The sequence below is a fragment of the Ipomoea nil genome, unplaced genomic scaffold, assembly GCF_001879475.1.
Source record: "Ipomoea nil cultivar Tokyo-kokei standard unplaced genomic scaffold, Asagao_1.1 scaffold2805, whole genome shotgun sequence".
NCBI lineage: Eukaryota > Viridiplantae > Streptophyta > Magnoliopsida > Solanales > Convolvulaceae > Ipomoea > Ipomoea nil.
In genome coordinates, this window is record NW_017619233.1 from 2,593,149 (window position 1) to 2,611,628 (window position 18,480).

Consider the following 18,480-nt stretch of genomic DNA (forward strand, 5'->3'; position numbering starts at 1 on the left):
CCACCACCTCCAATTGTAGTATGAGACTGGATGGAGAGTTTGCACATTAGGTTGGCCACTAGAAAATGATTCAGATTGCACATGCACAGAGTAGGTGACTGCATTGTCATTATAATGGTAGGAAGAGAAGAACTAGTTCCAACAGTCCCAGCTCTAGTACATCCAATGGCCAATTCTACAAATAAAAAACACTCAATTAAAAACGGAAATTAAAGTAACTAAGTAAAACATAATAATAGAAATTGAATTATGAATATAGATTATAGAATGCCTTTTTCAAGCATTTAACATCAACGATATTTTTCTCAATTTGTACTGGTTGATTTGGTAACCTCAACCAGTCTTGTGCACATACTAGAATTTTCGTAAATTTAGGAGTTAAGAAACTCCTAAATGCATATAATACCCTAACACTAGTACTTAATGCGCTTTTAGAGGCAACCGTGGATATAAGAACTGCAACCCTGCTAGCACATCGCGTGCCATTTTAGAGAGAATAGGACATCTGATCTGATCTCTAACTGTTTATCTTCAACCATCTAAGAATATCAAATTCATCACTTTCCTTCATAATTTTTTCACTTAAATACACTTGAAGCTCAGTTTCTTTACTACTTCCACCACCCTCCAATTGTAGTATGAGACTGGAGAGTTTGCACATTAGGTTGGCCACTAGAAAATGATTCAGATTGCACATGCACAGAGTAGGTGACTGCATTGTCATTATAAAATTCTGACATTACAACTTAATTGGACATTTTCTAAACAAAGTTTGCCCTTCACATCACCATAAAGTTTGACAAACTAGTAAGACATAATTCAAATTTATCTCTTGGGTTCAAAATATTGGCAAAAATGGTCAATTGAAGAAGTTCATTTTTTCAGGATACCCCAATATTTTTCAAACTTAACTTCCATTTGGGACCCTATTGCTTAACAAAACACAAATCAGAATTCAGAAAGCTAACAAGGTTTTTTAAAACATAAAAAAGAAGATAAATTTATTAATTACTTTTTTCACAACCAGTTTCCGCAGCAATCATGTCATCCAACATGCAATTCAAATAAGAAATCTCACTGAAGAAAGTGTTAGAGGTGAAATAAAGAGAACCAGATATTCTCACTGTCATCTCATAAAAGCTTTTGAGCAGAATTACCAAGCTTTCCACAAAACACCAATCAAAATAAGAAGGAACAAAATTAGCTATATCAGCAGAAAATGAGGCATCATTATCCTCATATTCTTCAAACACCTTCTTGTATTGTATGTCAATGTTAAACATAATGTAGGCGCTATTCCATGCATATTGTTGGAACATCTACCTGTAAAGCACATTTTGCTTCCATCCCAATAAGATCAACAAGATCTCTAAATTTTTTGAGTCTTGTAAGTGAGTTCCTAACCCATCTCACAACATCTCTAACCCTCTTAACGGAACTATCAGCAAATTTTAACTCATCCTACACCACCAAGTTTAAAATGTGGGATATGCACTTCATGTGCATGTACTGACTCGTAACAAAGGTTGTACCCCAATACAACAATTTTCTTTTGAAAAAACACATAGTTTTATCTTTGTAAGAGACATGGTGTTAAATCTAAATAGTCTAAATATAATGAATAACAGTATACGAGAGATCTGACCTCGTTATAAGAGCGGAAGCGTAGCCATGTAGATCTCCAACCATAGTTGATGTTCCCTGTTGTGTTGCCTCTTTAACGGTAGACCGTTAGCCATATTTTGCCTCATACCTGACTCAGAACCCTAGATGGTGTATTGGTGTCCACTGAGCAGTATGAGGACCATCTGAATGTGCTATCTAATCCATAAACCTGTATCCCATCAATCCAGGTCTATATTAGGCACAGAGTCTGGTTGACTAACAACTTCTAGTGAAGTACTAGCACAACCTTCATTAAAGAACAAAACACATGAATCATAGTGACGTGTCCTCTATTTAATCCGAGTAATATGCATTATGGTCACATGCATTTTAATTCTCCAACTTAGGTCCTTTATGAACAAACCCTATGTTTATTCTTGGTACCTTAAGGGATGTTTCTCAAAATACATTATGTGCACAACTGAAAGAGAAAACACATCCAAATTGTACAAAAGAGTACACTGTATGATCTCTAGAACTTTATAATCATGCCTTAAGTAGAGATCTCTTAATGTTAGTATAATGCTAACTATATTCTATGACTTCTTTATAAGTTAACTTTAAGTACTATCTCTAACGACTAAGAGCTTGGAGTTAACACGTCTGTTACTCCCACTCATAAAAAACTCCCACTCATAAAAAAATAGCCAAAAGATAGTCAAGTCACAAAATCATTCCAATAACTTAGACAATAAACCAAAGGTCTAAGTCCATAAATTTGGAATCTTAAACATACACCATAACTTCCCAAATAACTTCAATGTTCACTTTAAATGAACTGAACATAATGAGTCTTACTTATATGTCTCATAAAATTGTTTTGAGCCTTACAAACCAAAATGACCCAGGATCAATTTTGATGAAAGTAAAGACTCTATTAATCACTGAAGAATTTATTAAATTACAGTTCACCCCAAGTTAAATGCTTTTATTCTAATAAATTCCTTAATACTGTTACAACATTTTCATAAATATGTTGCACAACCAAATGTTCAATAATTTGAACTTATGAATTTATAAGAACAAATACAAGATTAATACTTGTGGAATATTTTGGACTTGTTGTTCGACATACAATCCAATTTAGGATGTATGAAGCGAATTAAATCCATAAACTTTAGTGGAGCATCTTAATGATCTTTTTCTAAATGATCACTCCCACTGATTAAGATATTCTTCAGAGAAATTAATAAAGTGAACGTAATAATATACATACTCATAATTGATTTGACCAACTAACAAATGATCAAAGACATAATTCCCTACCATCAGTTGGACATACTAAATAATCAATTTTTGGTTCCAATTAAAGTCCAACTAAATAATGAAGATATAACTCCCCACCATAGTTGGACATACTAAAAAACAAAATACACCTTCTGAAACCAAGTTAGAATTTGGCTCAAAAGATACATTTTATTATTATTGAAATCCAAAAGATGTATGTCAAACCACATAGCTTACTACGGTTAGTCCGAAGAACCGAGCAAGATTCGTGGATTAATTAATAAAAGTGGCTAAATTTTGGGAAGTGACTGAATACATGTTTTGCCAATGCAAACCATAAAACTTAGAATTATAATTGAGCTAAATTTATATATTCTAAGAATTGTGATAAAATTATTATCTAATGGGTTAAGGGATTTATTGACATAAAACTTATCTGTGGGCTAAAGTTTTAATTCTATTAAATCCAATTAAGAAACCCTTATGATAATATATTTCACAATTACTAAAGAGCCAGAAGAATCTAGTGACATAAAACTTGCCCGTGGGCTAAAATTTTACTCAATTAGATCCAACTGAAAAATTTTATTTATGATGAAACTATTATCAAGTGAGATGAAGAATCAAATGACATAAAACTTGCCTATAGGCTAAAGTTTTACTCAATAAGATTCATTACAACCATTATGATAAAAAAAAACTTAAGAGATCATGTTCCTTTTCTTAATCCCTGTGGACAAATTAAGAAATATGATCTAAAGTTTACATCATAAAACTAAACTTCATGATAGAATTGGAAATTATTTACAATTAACCATAAAGTAAATAAATAAATTTATTTCTATCATCACTGATAAAACTACTAAACTACATTCCGATACATAATTGCCTGTGGGCTAAATTATGACCGTAGTCCAGTATTTCATCCTGATTAATTATACAAATATAACGAAATTGTCTGTGGGCTAAATTTCATCATATTACATACAATTAATCACAACTGATATGTCCAAAACTTTATGTGATAAAAATAAACCACTTAATATATAATTTTAACAGATTAAGAATGTTGTGGTTACTCCCAAACCAAATTAAAATTATAAGATCACTAGACAATTATCAGTTCCTTGCCTAGTTGTAAAGCACATTTTGCTTCCATCCCAATAAGATCAGCACGATCTCTAAATTTTTTGAGCGTTGTAAGTGAGTTCCTAACACGTCTCACAACATCTTTAATCCTCTTAACAGAACTATCAACAAATTTTAACCCATCATGTACCACCAAGTTCAATATGTGGGCTATGCACTTCATGTGCATGTATTGACTCGTAATAGAGGTTGTACCCCAACACAACAATTTACTTTTAAAAAAACCCATAGTTATATTACTGGAAGAGACATTGTTCATAGTGACATTACAGAAATATAATATTACATTCATACCATATAAACTTCTTATTATTTAATATAAAAGAGCATACAGGCCATCCTTGACATTACAGAAATATAATATTACCTTCATTATTTAATAATATATATTATATTACCTTCATTATTTAATAGTATATTGTATGTCAAACCGCATACAACTCAAAGATAATAATAAGTAATAATAGCATAGAAGTAGAATATTAGATAAGAGGCCAGGTCTGTGATTGAAGATAGTTAATGGTTTTTTTGTCCAGGCGGAATGCTTTGGTGAGAACATCCTGTGAAATTGGCGGGGCAGATCCAAAAGCAGAATTAGCAAGGGTAACATATCCTGGATTTTGGCTACTGAAAGCTGAAAACAGTAAAGCATTGGTGCGGCCAACATTGTAGAGGAAGTGAACGAGTCCCATGGGAAAAATGAAGGAGTCGCCAGGTTTAAGAGTTTTGGAGAAAAGCTTATTCTTTTGACCGTTGAGTGGGTTTGAAGAGACAAAGCTAACGAGAAGAGTGCCTTCCAGAACAAACACAACCTCAGTGGCTCGAGGGTGGGTGTGGGGTGGGAGTAGGCCATTACGTGCGAAATCTATACGAGCGATTGACAACCCCATGGTGTTCAGCCCTGGGAATTGGTTTACATCTACAAGCTTTGCTACTAGTCCCAGAGAACTAATATTTGTACCTCCAGCAGGGGTGTTAAACCCAGCAGCCTTGTAGAAATCATTTGCATCAACAAGTTTTGGGTTCTTGCAAGGCTTTCCATTCACAAACACTGCATGCATGTATCAACAACCAATATAATTATAATGCATGTACAATTTAGTTAACCAAGAAAGAAAGAGGAAAGAAAGAGGCCAAACGCATGGGCTTAGCTCACTTGCTAGTTTAGTAGGCAATATTTAGGAGTCGAAGAAAGCTAGAAGAAAGAGTCACGCTCGTAAATCCGTGAGGCAAGTCGAATTTAGGATTGTAATACTTATACGTGAAATGTTACTTATGATAGATATTGTAATACTAATGGGGCGTTTGGTTGGAAGGAGAGAATTATGTGAGAAATGAATTGCAATTACATAAGAGATGAATTACTGAGAATAAAGTGAGAATTTAAATTTCAGTGTTTGGTTTACAGGAATAAAATTACTGAGAATTTCAATTCCAATGTTTGGTATACATGGGAATGAAAGGGAATAAGTAGTATAAAGTCCAAAATGGCCATTGTTGTTGTTAGGAATCAATTTTAGGTTAAAAAAGGGGAGGGTAATTGTGTCTCATCATTATCTTTTTTTTTTTCTTTCCAAGATCCATGGAATTAAAATCCCAAGGCGGGCATGAGATTTTAATTCCATGAAAATGAGAAAATTGCAATTCCTTCCAACCAAACTAAGGAATTTAGTGGCCTTTGAAATTAGGTGGAAATTAAGTGGGAATGGAATTTAAATTCCCTCCAACCAAACGCCCAGTAATATGTGAAATTTTGATAATATTTAAGAAAAAAATTGATTGCTACTAATAATAAATATTGCAATACTTATAACTGGAATTGTGATACTTAATTATACACCCAGTTGACTATAATTCGACATGTCTCACAGACAAAAATTGATGAGACGGTCTCACATAAATTTGGACAGAAGTGAGAAATTATATGAAGGCATTATGAAAATGTAAATGTGTACCTGCAGCTTTGGGATCAGCAACTGCAACACAAAAATCTTGCAAGGGGTTGTTATCATATGCGCGGGCAAACGAAGCTAGTAAAGCCAAAAGCACTATGGATGCCATTTGGAGACTCACCATTGTTGTGATGCCCATTTCGGTAAATGGTTTGTTAAGTTTTTTTTAGAAGATATATTAGATTCAAATCGGGGAAGGTGCCTATTTATATAGATCTATCTATACCTTATAACAATTTTTACTTTTTATCTTTAAAAAAAAATAAAAAATTGTTGGACATTTAGTACTCTGTAATATTTATTAGTTTGGTAGGATAATTTAATTCAATAGTTAGTGGTTCTATTATTTTTATTAATAGGTTATCAATATATAAATGAAAATTCCGCAATACTATACCATGCACAATGAGCCAAGCACCTTGTGCTCAGATGATATGTAGTGATCTCTCCCACGTAGGAGGTCATGAGATTGAACCTCAGTGGTGGCGTTGTTGACTCTGTGTGCTTCATTAGGTTGAGAAAGTATGTTTGAACATATACTATAATGTAATAGAGTCAGTAGCATTCAAAAAAAAAAAAAAATACCATGCGCAATGATGGTCCCACCCGTTAAATATAATGAATAGACTTTTCTAACTTTTTCATGAAAATCATAACTTTAAGTTCTCAAAAAAAAAAAAAAAAGAAAGAAAGAAAAAGAACTTAGGATCTGTTTGGAAACAAAATGTTTTATGAAAAATGATAGAACATTTTCAGTTTCAAGTATTTGGCTAAAAGTTAGAGAATATAGTCTTAATATATATTTAGCGAGGAAATTTTAATTTTGGTCCTATGACTATATTGGTCTTGTTAATTTCAGTCCCTGATTTTCAAAAGTATCAATTTAGTACCTTGACTATGTAATTTTTGTCAATTCTGATCACTCCGGCCAAATTGCCGGCCAAATTTCGCCTGAAAATATTAATGGTTAAAAAATGAGAGTATTTTAGCCTTTCAGCATTTATTGTTTTTTTTTTCTCCACATTTCTTCGCTGAAACTGTGGAAATTCGTCGGAGAAGATGGTGATAGCTGGTGGCATTGAGGTGTTCGACGGTGACGGGAACTTCACCCTTGTTCTGCAACTGTACCTAATACCCAATTCTCCGTCCGCTTCTATCTAGAAGTTCTCGGCTAGGAGCGAAGAATCGAATGAAATGGCCGCTCACTGCGTCTCCGTCGTCCCGGCTGCCACCGCCGAAATCAAACAATTCCATCTCAGAAATTCCGTTCAACTCGCAGCGCAGCGGAGGAATTGAAGTTTCCCTGCCTCGCTACTCCCACCAGAATTTCACTGCAACCCTTCAAGTTCAGACCCTTTTTCTCCAAACATTCACCCTTCAAAGCCACAATCTCTTTTAGCCTCCCAACTTCGAAGTTTCCGTCGGAAAAAAATCACGCCATACGCCATGGTTGCAAACAACGAAGTTTCCGTTGGAAAAGATGGACTGCGGGAGAAAAGTAGAAGAGGGGTGAAATGATTAAAATATCCTCAATTTTTTAACCATTAATATTTTCCGGCGAAATTTGATCGAAGTGACCAAAATTGACAAAAATTACATAGTCAAGGTACTAAATTGACACGTTTGAAAGTTAGAGACTGAAGTTAACAAGACCCCTTATATTCATAGGACCAAAATTGAAAGTTAGAAATTTATATATATATATTATGTTTGATTCATTATTTTTTTAAAACCATAAACATAAATCCATTACAAAATTCTTTCTTATAAAATATTAATTTTTTAATCATGATAATTATTATTTATATTAAAATAAAACTTTAAATTAATTTTTAATAGGAAAATAATAGAACTTTTGTCCCTTAAATTATATGCACATAGCGCAGTTTCTCCACAAATTGTTCATGTATATCTACATTATCCCACAATTATTTCGAAAGTTACGAATTTTACCCCTCTCTGTTAAATGGCATTTGAACTGTAAAAAAAAAAAAAAAAAAAAAAAAAGAAAAAAAAAGAAAAAGAAAAAAAGGTTAAGCTAATGCTAGTAACATAGTAATGCTGATAAATAATACAACGTTCTAATATATTAAAATAGCTATACCACCTATTTTAGTAACTCTTTTTATTGTTGATGGGTTTTCTTCCATTGATGATAATATACACATATACTAAGAATAGGGCCAAGCTAAAGCTGTACGGCAAATTATTGTATGGACCATTATGTGAACCATAATAAAAAGTATATTTTTAATATACTAAATGTATATTATTTTTATACTAAATGTACATTATACAATATAATGTATACTCAGAACAAAAATAATGTACATCCCCTAGATGAAGCCAATGATATACTTACGTGGATGAAGCGAATTCAACTCTAGATTATAACAAGTTTGGTGCTACAATAACGCAATAGTTATATATTATGAACTAGTATTTTTACTCGTGCGATGCACGGAATGAATTTGTTATAATATTTCAAAAATATTTGGATCGATATACAATTATATATATATATATATATATATATATATATATATATATAATAATAATAATAATAATAATAATAATAATAATAATAACAATATATATATATATATATATATATATATATATATATATATATAATAATAATAATAATAATAATAATAATAATAATAATAATAATAATAATAACAATAATAACAATAATAATAATAATATCGAATATTATATAATGCAATTGAAGAATTGAGTTGTATTGACTGTATTTTCTCATGTTATCATTGCTTAAATTCGAGCAAATAATTGCCCATTAATAGTCAATGTGTAGATGTACGCATCTGGTGCTGAAAACTTTAGAGATTTTATATATTAGTGTTTATGATTTGTATTACGTGGTGAATTTGCTCATTGTCTAGCAACTCAGTTATATAAATCATTTGCTATCCTAATTTATTTGTATGAAAGATATATTTCTGTGTAGATATATACCAATTTTGTCATCTTCGCATAAGAAGAAAACATAATATAACTGGTTGGAATTTCACATTATTGAAAACTTCTTCGTAGACGACATTGGTAGTAGCAACAGAATCTTGTCCATTCTCGTTTAGAGCTAACACCTTCAGACCATCAGGATGGGTGACTCGGGAAAAAGCCACATACAATTGACCATTGCCCATTGCATTACTATTTTCTCTGGAAAATCAATGAGTTCGGATCCAAATGTATCTCATATAATACCTATTTTCAATTGGCCTAATTTATGTGTCATTTTTAATCATATTCAATTATTTTTTTAATACATATCAATTAGTTAATTATTAATAATAGATTTTTTTAAATATTTGCAGTCAATTATTAACTATAGATTCTTTTTCCAATTTACCTATACTATTGTTAATCCGTTTCTTTTTCGAAATAGTTAATCCGGATCATTTTTAATTTTTTGTCAATTATTAATATTCATTTCCTTTTTTAATTGCCATATAATTAACATAGTCATGCAATAACGTAGTAACAATCTTCTCTATGCAAAGTATTTTCAAAATAGTTTGCTCATTGCATGACTATTTCCTCTGAAAATCAATGAGTTTAGATCCATATGTATCCTATATAATACCTATATTATAGTTAATCCGTTTTCTATTCGAAATAGTTAATCAAGAATCATTTTTAATTTCAAGCTAATTATTAATATTCATTTTTTTTTCAATTGTCATAATTTTCGTGTCATTTTTTTTTATCAAAGTCAATTATTATTTTGTTACTACATATTAATTAATTAATTATTAATAATAGATTTTTTAAAAATATTTTCAGTCAATTATTAATAATGGATTCTTTTTCCAATTTATCTATACTATTGTTTGGACGGTCTAGCAATTTTCTCTTTCATTTGAATAAGTTTGTGATAATTTTTAATCAAGTATTAATATTAATTTTCTTTTCCAATTGGCCTAATTTCCATGCCATTTTTATTATTAGTCAATTATTCTTTTTAATAAATATTAATTAGTTATTATTAATAACAAATTTATTTTTAATATTTCCAGTCAATTATTAATAATAGGTACTTTTTCAATTTACCTATACTATAGTTAATCTGTTTTATTTTCAAAATAGTTAAAATGGGGATCATTATTAATTTTCAGATAATTATTAATATTCATTTCATTTTTCAATTTGCCTAATTTTCGTGTCATTTATATTCTCAGTCAATTTTTTAATACATATAAATTAGTTAATTATTTTATGATTTTAAAAAAAAATATTTTCAGTTAAATGTTAATAATTGATTCCTTTCCAATTTACATATACTATTATTTGGATGGTCTTACCATTTTCTTTTTCATTTCGGTTAATTTGGGGTCATTTTTAATTTTCAATCAATTATTAATATTCACTTTATCTGTCAGTTGACCTAATTTCCATGCTACTCTCAGTAAATTATTCTTTTTAAATGCATATCAATTAGTCAATTAGTTAATTATTAATAACAGATTTTTTTAAAAATATTTTCAGTAAATTATTAATAATAAAATATTTTACCAATTTACATATACTATTGTTTGGGCGGACTGCCTTTTTTATTTTTTTTTATTTTTTATTTTTTTATTTTTTTATTTTTTACATTTGAGTCAGTTTGGAATCATTATTAATTTTTAGTCAATTATTAATATTCATTTGCTATTTCAATTGACCTAAATTTCGTGCCATTTTTATTCTCAAGTAATAATTATTTTTTGTAATATTCTTTTTTAAAACTATAATTTCACATATGAACAATGTGTGAATAAACAAATAAAACAAATGCATATTCAAAGCAATGTAAAACCATGCAATCTTAAAATTTAAACAAAATACACAAATTCAAAATTATAAATATAAAATATAACAAAAATATTGAAATGACCAGGGACAAATACTTGTAGAATGTAAACCATCAATAACAATGTTTAATGCTCAAAGGCATAAATGACTACGCTCTCAACAGGAAAACATTTTATTAATAATTTCAATCCACAACTTCTCAACATTCACTGCTCTTAACAGATTCACCATCCTTTGCATCACATTGCTTGTTTCGCTTTAAAGTTCTAATAGGACTTTCAACCACCTCTCCATCCAGAAAGTCCTAAAAGGCAAGAAAAATCAAATAACTAAATAAAGTTAAACAAAAAAGGGAAAAAAATGTTAGTGACAAATAAGTAATCACAATGTATAATTATATTACAAATAGGAAAGTAAAAAACAATATATTTTATTAGGAATTATATTACACTATTTACAATATTAGAATACGAAACTGAGAATTGTAGTACGAGTAGAAAATTGAATTAACAATATATTTTATAGGATTGTTTTGGGCGGGAAGTTAAAGTGAGGATTTTGTTTTTATATATAGTATAGATAGATAGATATATTAGGGTGCATGTAACACATTAAGGCCATGTTTGGTAAAATAGTTAGTCTATAGGCCAATTTTAGCTTATTTGGCCACTATTAGTTGTTTGACTTGTTTTAAAAATCAATATAAGTATTTGGTTAATTAGCTTTGGAATAAGGGTCAAATAGGCCACTCAACTGCACACCAAAGTGCAATTAGGCCATTGAACTCAAAAAGAATGCAATTAAGACATTGAACAACACAAAAACATGCAATTTAGCCCAAAATGACTTGTTTACCTAGAGTAGCAAGTTACCAATTTCAAAATTAATTTTTTAAAATAACTTTTAATAAATAAATAATTAAAATATTAATAAATAAATAAATTAAAAAAAAAAAACAGAAACTGCCGGCCGGAGACGATTGCTTTGTCTCCATGGCCGGAGACGAACCTCCGTCTCCAGCCATGGAGACAAAGACCTTCGTCTCCATGGCTAAGGAGACGAATCGTCTCCGGCCATGGAGACGAATTCGTCTCCGGCCGGAAGTTTTTGTTTTTGTTTTTATTATTTTTTTAATAATAATTTAATTATTTATTTATTAAAAATTATTTTAATAAATTAATTTTGAAATTGGTAACTTACTACTCTAGGTAAACAAGTCATTTTGGGCTAAATTGTATATTTTTGTGTTGTTCAATGGCTTAATTGCATTCTTTTTGAGTTCAATGGCCTAATTGCACTTTGGTGTGTAGTTGAGTGACCTATTTGACCCTTATTCCATTAGCTTTTTATACTCTAAAATGCTAAAATTCAAAAAGCTACTCAAAGCAACTTTTTCATTTAGCTTTTTGAGAAAAGAAATTATATCAAACAGCTATCAACTAACAGCTAATTTAATTACCAAACACCTTTTTACAATAAGCTAATGTTATCAACTAGTTATACCCTCTAATTAACCTAATCAGTTATCAGCTAACAGTCATTTACCAAATATGGCCTAACTCTTAATGTTGTTACGTCATGGTTACAGGTGTTAGCAACTTTCGATAAACTACTCGTGCTCGTGTTCAGTTAGTAGTGTTTGTTTATTAAGGTAATCTGATACATAGGGTGTGTTTGGTTCGCACAAGAGGATCAAAATCGAAATGGGAATCAAATATTTGGTAATGATATTTTGTTTTGGTGAAAGAATTTTGGATGTTTGGTAGTAAAGTGGAATTGGAATGATTACCAATATTGATGTTTTATTATGTATGACCCTATAATGGAATAAAGGTTTTAAAAATAAAAAAAAAAAATTAAAAAAATTAAGACAATTGATCCTAATATAATGCCATTCAAATTATAGCACCAATATGAACAAAAAAATCAAAACAAAAATTAAATCTAAAAGCATTGATCCAAATTTAAAAATCATATTATCAATAAGATGGAATGATACCCGTTTTTTTAATTAAGGAATGCGGTTTTAATTGAAGGGGTAATTAAATCACATAGTTGTGTTTTAAAAAGTTATCAACTAAACACGAACTATAATTTTGATTCTCATTCCTGGTGCGTAAACTCATGAACCAAACACACCTTATTTTTTTTTTAACTTTATATTTTATTCAATATCAATGTGACAGATATCGAGTAACTCTAAAAAAAAAATTATAATTTTTTTTTTCTTTTCCTTTTTCTTCCTCCAATTTATTCAAATATAAAAAATTCTAATGAGAATAATATTTTCCATGCAATTGGCTTGTGACAAGGTTAGGACTAGAACACCGAAACTACTTCAAAGCGTTGTGACATAGGTTTTCTGCACATACATATGTAAGTGTAAGATTTTTCCAGTACAGTATATATATTAAGACGTTAATTATGTGGTGCAAGTTAACTCGCATTATTAAGTAGTTTGGTTACACTGAGTGTGATATATGATGTACAATATATTGCATATACATATTTAAAATTCCGACAAAAGCTGCATTCTAAAATTCCAACTATCCTTTAGGTGTTATGCTCGAGGTATTTTTGGTTGAGCCATTATTGTTGTATGAGTTCTTGTGGATAGAGAAATTACTAGTGTATTTAAGAATAAAATTAGAAAATGTAGTAAAAATTAATACATTTTAAATCATCTTAATAAAGAAATGTGATTTACCTTTAAAGTGAACAACTGTGATGTAATCCAAAGATATTATCGGCTAAGGTCTGAGTCAATTATGCTTCGCAACTGGGCTTGATGTTCAAAGGTTGCGGCAGGTGTTGCTAGGAATGGTGGGCGCGTAGGCTAAGGACCGAGTAAGGCATGCTGCGCAACTGGCTTTGGTGTTCTAAGGTTGCGGCAGGTGCTGAGAGGGAGATTGTTGGCCGTTGGCCGAGTCAGCCCCTACTCGATTCGAGACGTGGCACTGTGACTTATAATAGAGTGATGTGGTTAAATGGTTAATGTCCACTTACTTTTCACCATTTGGTTTTAAGTAAGATACAACTAGATAGCCAAAGAACTATGTGGTTAAGCATGCTTGACTTACAACAGTCACAGGAGGGCATAGTGCACCGCTAAGATCCATCAATTGGTATCAGAGCCGAGGTCACAGGTTTGAATCGATGGCGAGGCGAAAGCCGATTCTAGTCCTAGATGGGATGCGGGCGTAGGTTGGGGCAAGTCCAGTCTTTATTTGGAGGGGGATGATTGGCGCATAGGCTAAGGACCTAGTCAGGCATGCTACGCAACTAGGCTTCGTATTCAAAGGTTGTGACATGTGCTGGGAGGGGGATTGTTGGGGGTCGGCCAGGTTGGCTGAGTTCAGCCCCTACTTATCAGCAATTGGTTTTAAGTAGGATATGACAACCAAATAGAGGGATGTGGTTAAATGGTTAATGTCCACCTACTTATCAGCAATTGGTTTTAAGTAGGATATGACAACCAAATAGTCAAAGAACTCTGTTGTTAAGCGTGTTTGACATATAACAGTTACATGAAGGGTGATCCACTGGAAAGTAATTAGCATAGTGCAGCGCTGAGATCCATCAGGTGACATAAAGAGAACCAGATATTCTCATTGTCATCTAATAAATGCTTTTAAGCAGAATTACCAAACTTTCCATGGAACACCAATTAAGATAAGAAGGAACAAAATTAGCTAGATCAGTAGAAAATGAGGCATCATTCTCCTCATATGCTTCAAACACCTTCTTGTATTGTATGACAGTGTTAAACATAATGTAGGTGCTATTCCATCTTGTTAGAACATCTAGTTGTAAAGCACATTTTGCTTCCATCCCAATAAGATCAGCACGATCTCTAAATTTTTTGAGCCTTGCATGCGAGTTCCTAACCCATCTCACAGCATCCCTAACCCTCTTAATAGAATTATCGGAAAATTTTAGCCCATTCTTCACCACCGTGTTCAATATGTGGGCTATTCACTTCATGTGCATATAGTGACTCCTAACAGAGGTTGTACCTCAAGACAACAATTTGCTTTTAAAAAAATCAGCAGTATCATTGAAAGAGGCATTGTTTACAGTGACAATAAAGACATTTCAGATTTCTCACTAAATCAAATAGATCTCTAAGACCTTGGCTACATACTCCCCCTTGTGAGAAGAAACACGGACAAATGATATGATTTTCTTGTAAAACCGCAAAGTTACGCCAATCGTGTACGCATGTCGTGGGTGCACACGAGTCAAGCCTTTTTAGGCTCATTCTAATGTGAGACAAAGGCTACTTTCAAGTCTTCCCATCTCCATTATTTTCCAACTCAAATGGGTTTACTTTGAGAATCAATTTCTCATTCACCCATTTTCTATTTTGAGCGTACAATATATCAATTTCTTAGTCTTATTTAAAAAAAAAAAAAACTAAATTCACTTTGACCCGACTTAAAATATTATTTTTGCTAAAAATTTCCAACAAATATTTTTGTATCACATAATCACATACGTCAGGTGGCTACCCTCATGTTCTATTTATTTAAATCCTAAGGCATTTTATCTTGCTAATAAATTTAACTATTTTTTTTAGACGTTATTAATTAGGCTATTCTCATCCCAACAAGTGAGCTCCTTTCATGATAATGTGAAAGGTAATGACCTTGTTTGGTAAATGACTGTTAGCTAATAGCTGTTAGTTGTTAGCTGATTGATTTAATTAGATAATATAACTAGTTGGTGAATGGCTGTTAGCTGTTAGCTGATTGAGTTAATTAGATGGTATAACTAGTTAGTAAATGATTGTTAGCTGATAGCTGTAAATGCTTTGTTAAGTTTTTTTTTTTTTTTTTAGAAGATATGTCAGATTCAAAACGGGGAAGGTGCCTATTTATTTATATACTAATTCAAATAGCTATACTTGAATGTATATGTTTTGTGATCTATTTTACTTTTATTTATTTATTTACACATATATTTTGGTGGAGAGATCGACAATTGTTATAGGATGGACCATGGTTCGAAAACAGCACTGTTTCTTTAAGTAAAGAAACGACAGTCGTTAAATTTTAATAAATTTTGTATTTTTAGTGTGTTCAGAACAAAATGAAAAACTAAATAACTTGTCTCGCATATTATGTTTATATTATCAAATGAAACTGTAATTGAATTGAAATGATATTTTAGTTGTGTTGAAATGAAACTGCAGTATGTATAAAATGAAACTGAATAACATGTCTCACATATTAAGTGTATATTGTCAAATAAAACTGTAGTTGATTTGAAATGATACTTTAGTTTACTTGAAATGAAACTATAGTATGTATAAAAAGAAACTGAATAGCATGTCTCACATATTGAGTGTATATTGTCAAATGAAACTGTAGTTATATCAAAATGATACTTTAGTTGTGTAGTAATGAAACTACAGTGTATAAAAAATGAAACTGAATAACAGTTTCACATATTTGAGTGTATATTGTCCAATGAAATTGTAGTTGAATTAGAATTATAGTCTAATGGTGTTGTAACAAGACTACAATGTGTATAGAATGAAATTCAATAACAAGTCTCATTGTAAAAAGACTACTGTATGTATAATGTTAAATGAAACTGTAGCTGAAACAAAATGAAACTTTAGTTGTGCTGAAATAAAACTACAATGTTTATAAAATGAAACTGAATATGTTATAAAAACATAACTAATTACACGGCGAGTGTCGTTTCTTTTCATTAAATGAAACGACACCATTTTAGACCATGGTTCACATCATTTTGGACCATGGTTAACTGTAAAATTTGACAGAGATCGACTTCCCATGCAAATTAAAGGTTTTATTGAAAGATTTACATATTACCTACCAGCCTAGCTATCCCAAAGGAATTTAAAGGTGCATGGACCTTAGGCTATTTGAAATGAAGCAAATTTCAAGTCAACTAATTAAATATTATTATTATTATTAGCTGTTTAAATATATCTATACCTTATAAGTATTTTTATTTTTATATTTTAAAAAATTGTTAAACATTTAGTAATATTTACTCCGTATTAGTTTGGTAGGAGAATTTAATTCAACAGTTAGTGGTTCTATTCTGTTATTAATAGGTTATAAAATATGGAAACCTACGACTGGGAGAAGTAGGTTATCAATATATAAACAAAAGTTTCACAATGCTATACCTACCATAATGATGGTCCCGCCGGTTAAATAGGAGAAGTCGGGCGGGAGAGGGAATACACGTTTTTAAATTGAGAAAATGACACTTTTTTCCCTTAAGTTATATTCTTATAGCATTTTTTCTCCCTGAATTATTTAAGTGATTCTTTTTTTCCCTGAAATGTTAAATGGACATTTTTTTTTGAAAAATATATCTGCGATATAGTATTAAATGAACTGAACGATAGTGTCAGGAGGGATCGAATCCTAGTACATAGGTTGTTCCTGATCAAAAGCTAGTGATGCTAAAGTATGAGCATGTAAATTTAAAGTTCAAGAAACATAACTTAACGAACAATAATGAAATAAAGATATAGCTGTCCTACACTGATCCACTACTATCCCAACATAGAATAGCATGGGCGTAGATCTTGAGTATACAGCACTCCGCAATTCTGAACAATCCGTGAGTAGGTCTACTGTGTGAACGTCCCGGTCCTTTAGCCATGATAGGACTTCCTTGCATGCCAATGCCTCCGCCATCATAGGTGAAAAGGCTCCGGGTAACCTTCCACTTGTCGCGGCCGTAAAAGTACTGTGTTGAGAGAATAATACCGCCGCATATGTAGCCTCTCCGGTACCGTGTCTTTATCCTGCATCTATATAACACTTCACCCGTCCATCTCCGTTTGCCGCAGGTGGTGAGGCAGACTCCAGCGTTGCAGCCCGATGATGAACCTGGCGGTACTGTCGGTCGGCAGCAACCGCACGCCGGGCAACCTGCGCAGGCGTGGCAGAGAATGATCCCATACAGCGGTATTCTGAGCATTCCATATGTTGTAGAGAATGGAAATTGCTAGGCCACACTGTTCGTCTGTTAAAGCATTAAAAATTCTCATAAGCCGGACAACCAAAGAATCTGTCACAATATTAACCACAGGTAACCCCGACATACCCCACACCATTCTCGAAAAATCACACATAAACAAGGCATGCATATCATTTTCATCATATAAACCATACATTGGATACGTAGGCTCCACTTCAACTCTTTTCATAATTAAATTATTCGTGGTGGGGAGAATGTCACATAGCGCTCGCCACAAAAAAGTTTTCCATTTGGGAGGTATTTTCAACTTCCATAATTTAACCCATTTATCAAAAGCCCCTGGGTTATGCTCATAATCACCCACTATCTGCCTATAAGCATTCTTGACAGTATAGATTCCTGTTGGTTCCTTAAACCAGAACCATGTGTCCTCATAGTCCGGACTCACTGGGATCATAGAAATACGTGCCACATCCTCCGGGTCAAATAAATCTGTTAAAATATGAGGATCCCAGGTTTTAGTGTGGTGATCAATCAGGCTAGATACATGTGCATTTCTTAACTCCTCAGGCATAACAGTCTGGACCAGTGGACTGGGATTATCTGGTAGCCAGGGATGTCCCCATATTAAAGTTGTTCTGCCATTACCAATTCTTCTACGCACACCTGCACAAACCATTCCATGCGCTGCCAT

General features: G+C 31.9%; 2 protein-coding genes across 3 annotated transcripts; both read right to left on the reverse strand.

Moving 5' to 3' along the window:
- Positions 1–4,249: 4,249 nt before the first annotated feature.
- LOC109158257 (germin-like protein subfamily 1 member 13) lies at positions 4,250–6,147 on the reverse strand. Of its 2 annotated transcripts, XR_002050343.1 has the most exons (3): positions 5,997–6,147; positions 4,440–5,092; positions 4,250–4,408 (listed from the first exon to the last, which is right to left on the reverse strand). XR_002050343.1 is itself a non-coding variant. In XM_019306158.1 (2 exons), the coding sequence occupies exons 1-2, from the start codon at positions 6,130–6,132 to the stop codon at positions 4,524–4,526; spliced, it is 705 nt and encodes a 234-aa protein (XP_019161703.1). In that variant the 5' UTR covers positions 6,133–6,147; the 3' UTR covers positions 4,250–4,523. The 2 variants fall into 2 exon arrangements, 1 of the variants encoding a protein (XP_019161703.1); XM_019306158.1 differs by having other exon boundaries at positions 4,250–5,092.
- An 11,481-nt stretch (positions 6,148–17,628) lies between these two features.
- On the reverse strand, positions 17,629–18,480 carry LOC109158064. The gene has a single exon (XM_019305883.1). The coding sequence runs from the start codon at positions 18,478–18,480 to the stop codon at positions 17,629–17,631; it is 852 nt and encodes a 283-aa protein (XP_019161428.1).

Bases quoted from the DNA above. Each gene is read 5' to 3' on its own strand.
- LOC109158257 (XM_019306158.1), bottom strand. From the start codon at position 6,132: ATGGGCATCACAACAATGGTGAGTCTCCAAATGGCATCCATAGTGCTT. The intron at 5,093-5,996 runs GTACACATTTAC...ACATGCATGCAG, and splicing joins TGCTGATCCCAAAGCTGCAG to TGTTTGTGAATGGAAAGCCT.
- LOC109158064 (XM_019305883.1), bottom strand. From the start codon at position 18,480: ATGGCAGCGCATGGAATGGTTTGTGCAGGTGTGCGTAGAAGAATTGGT.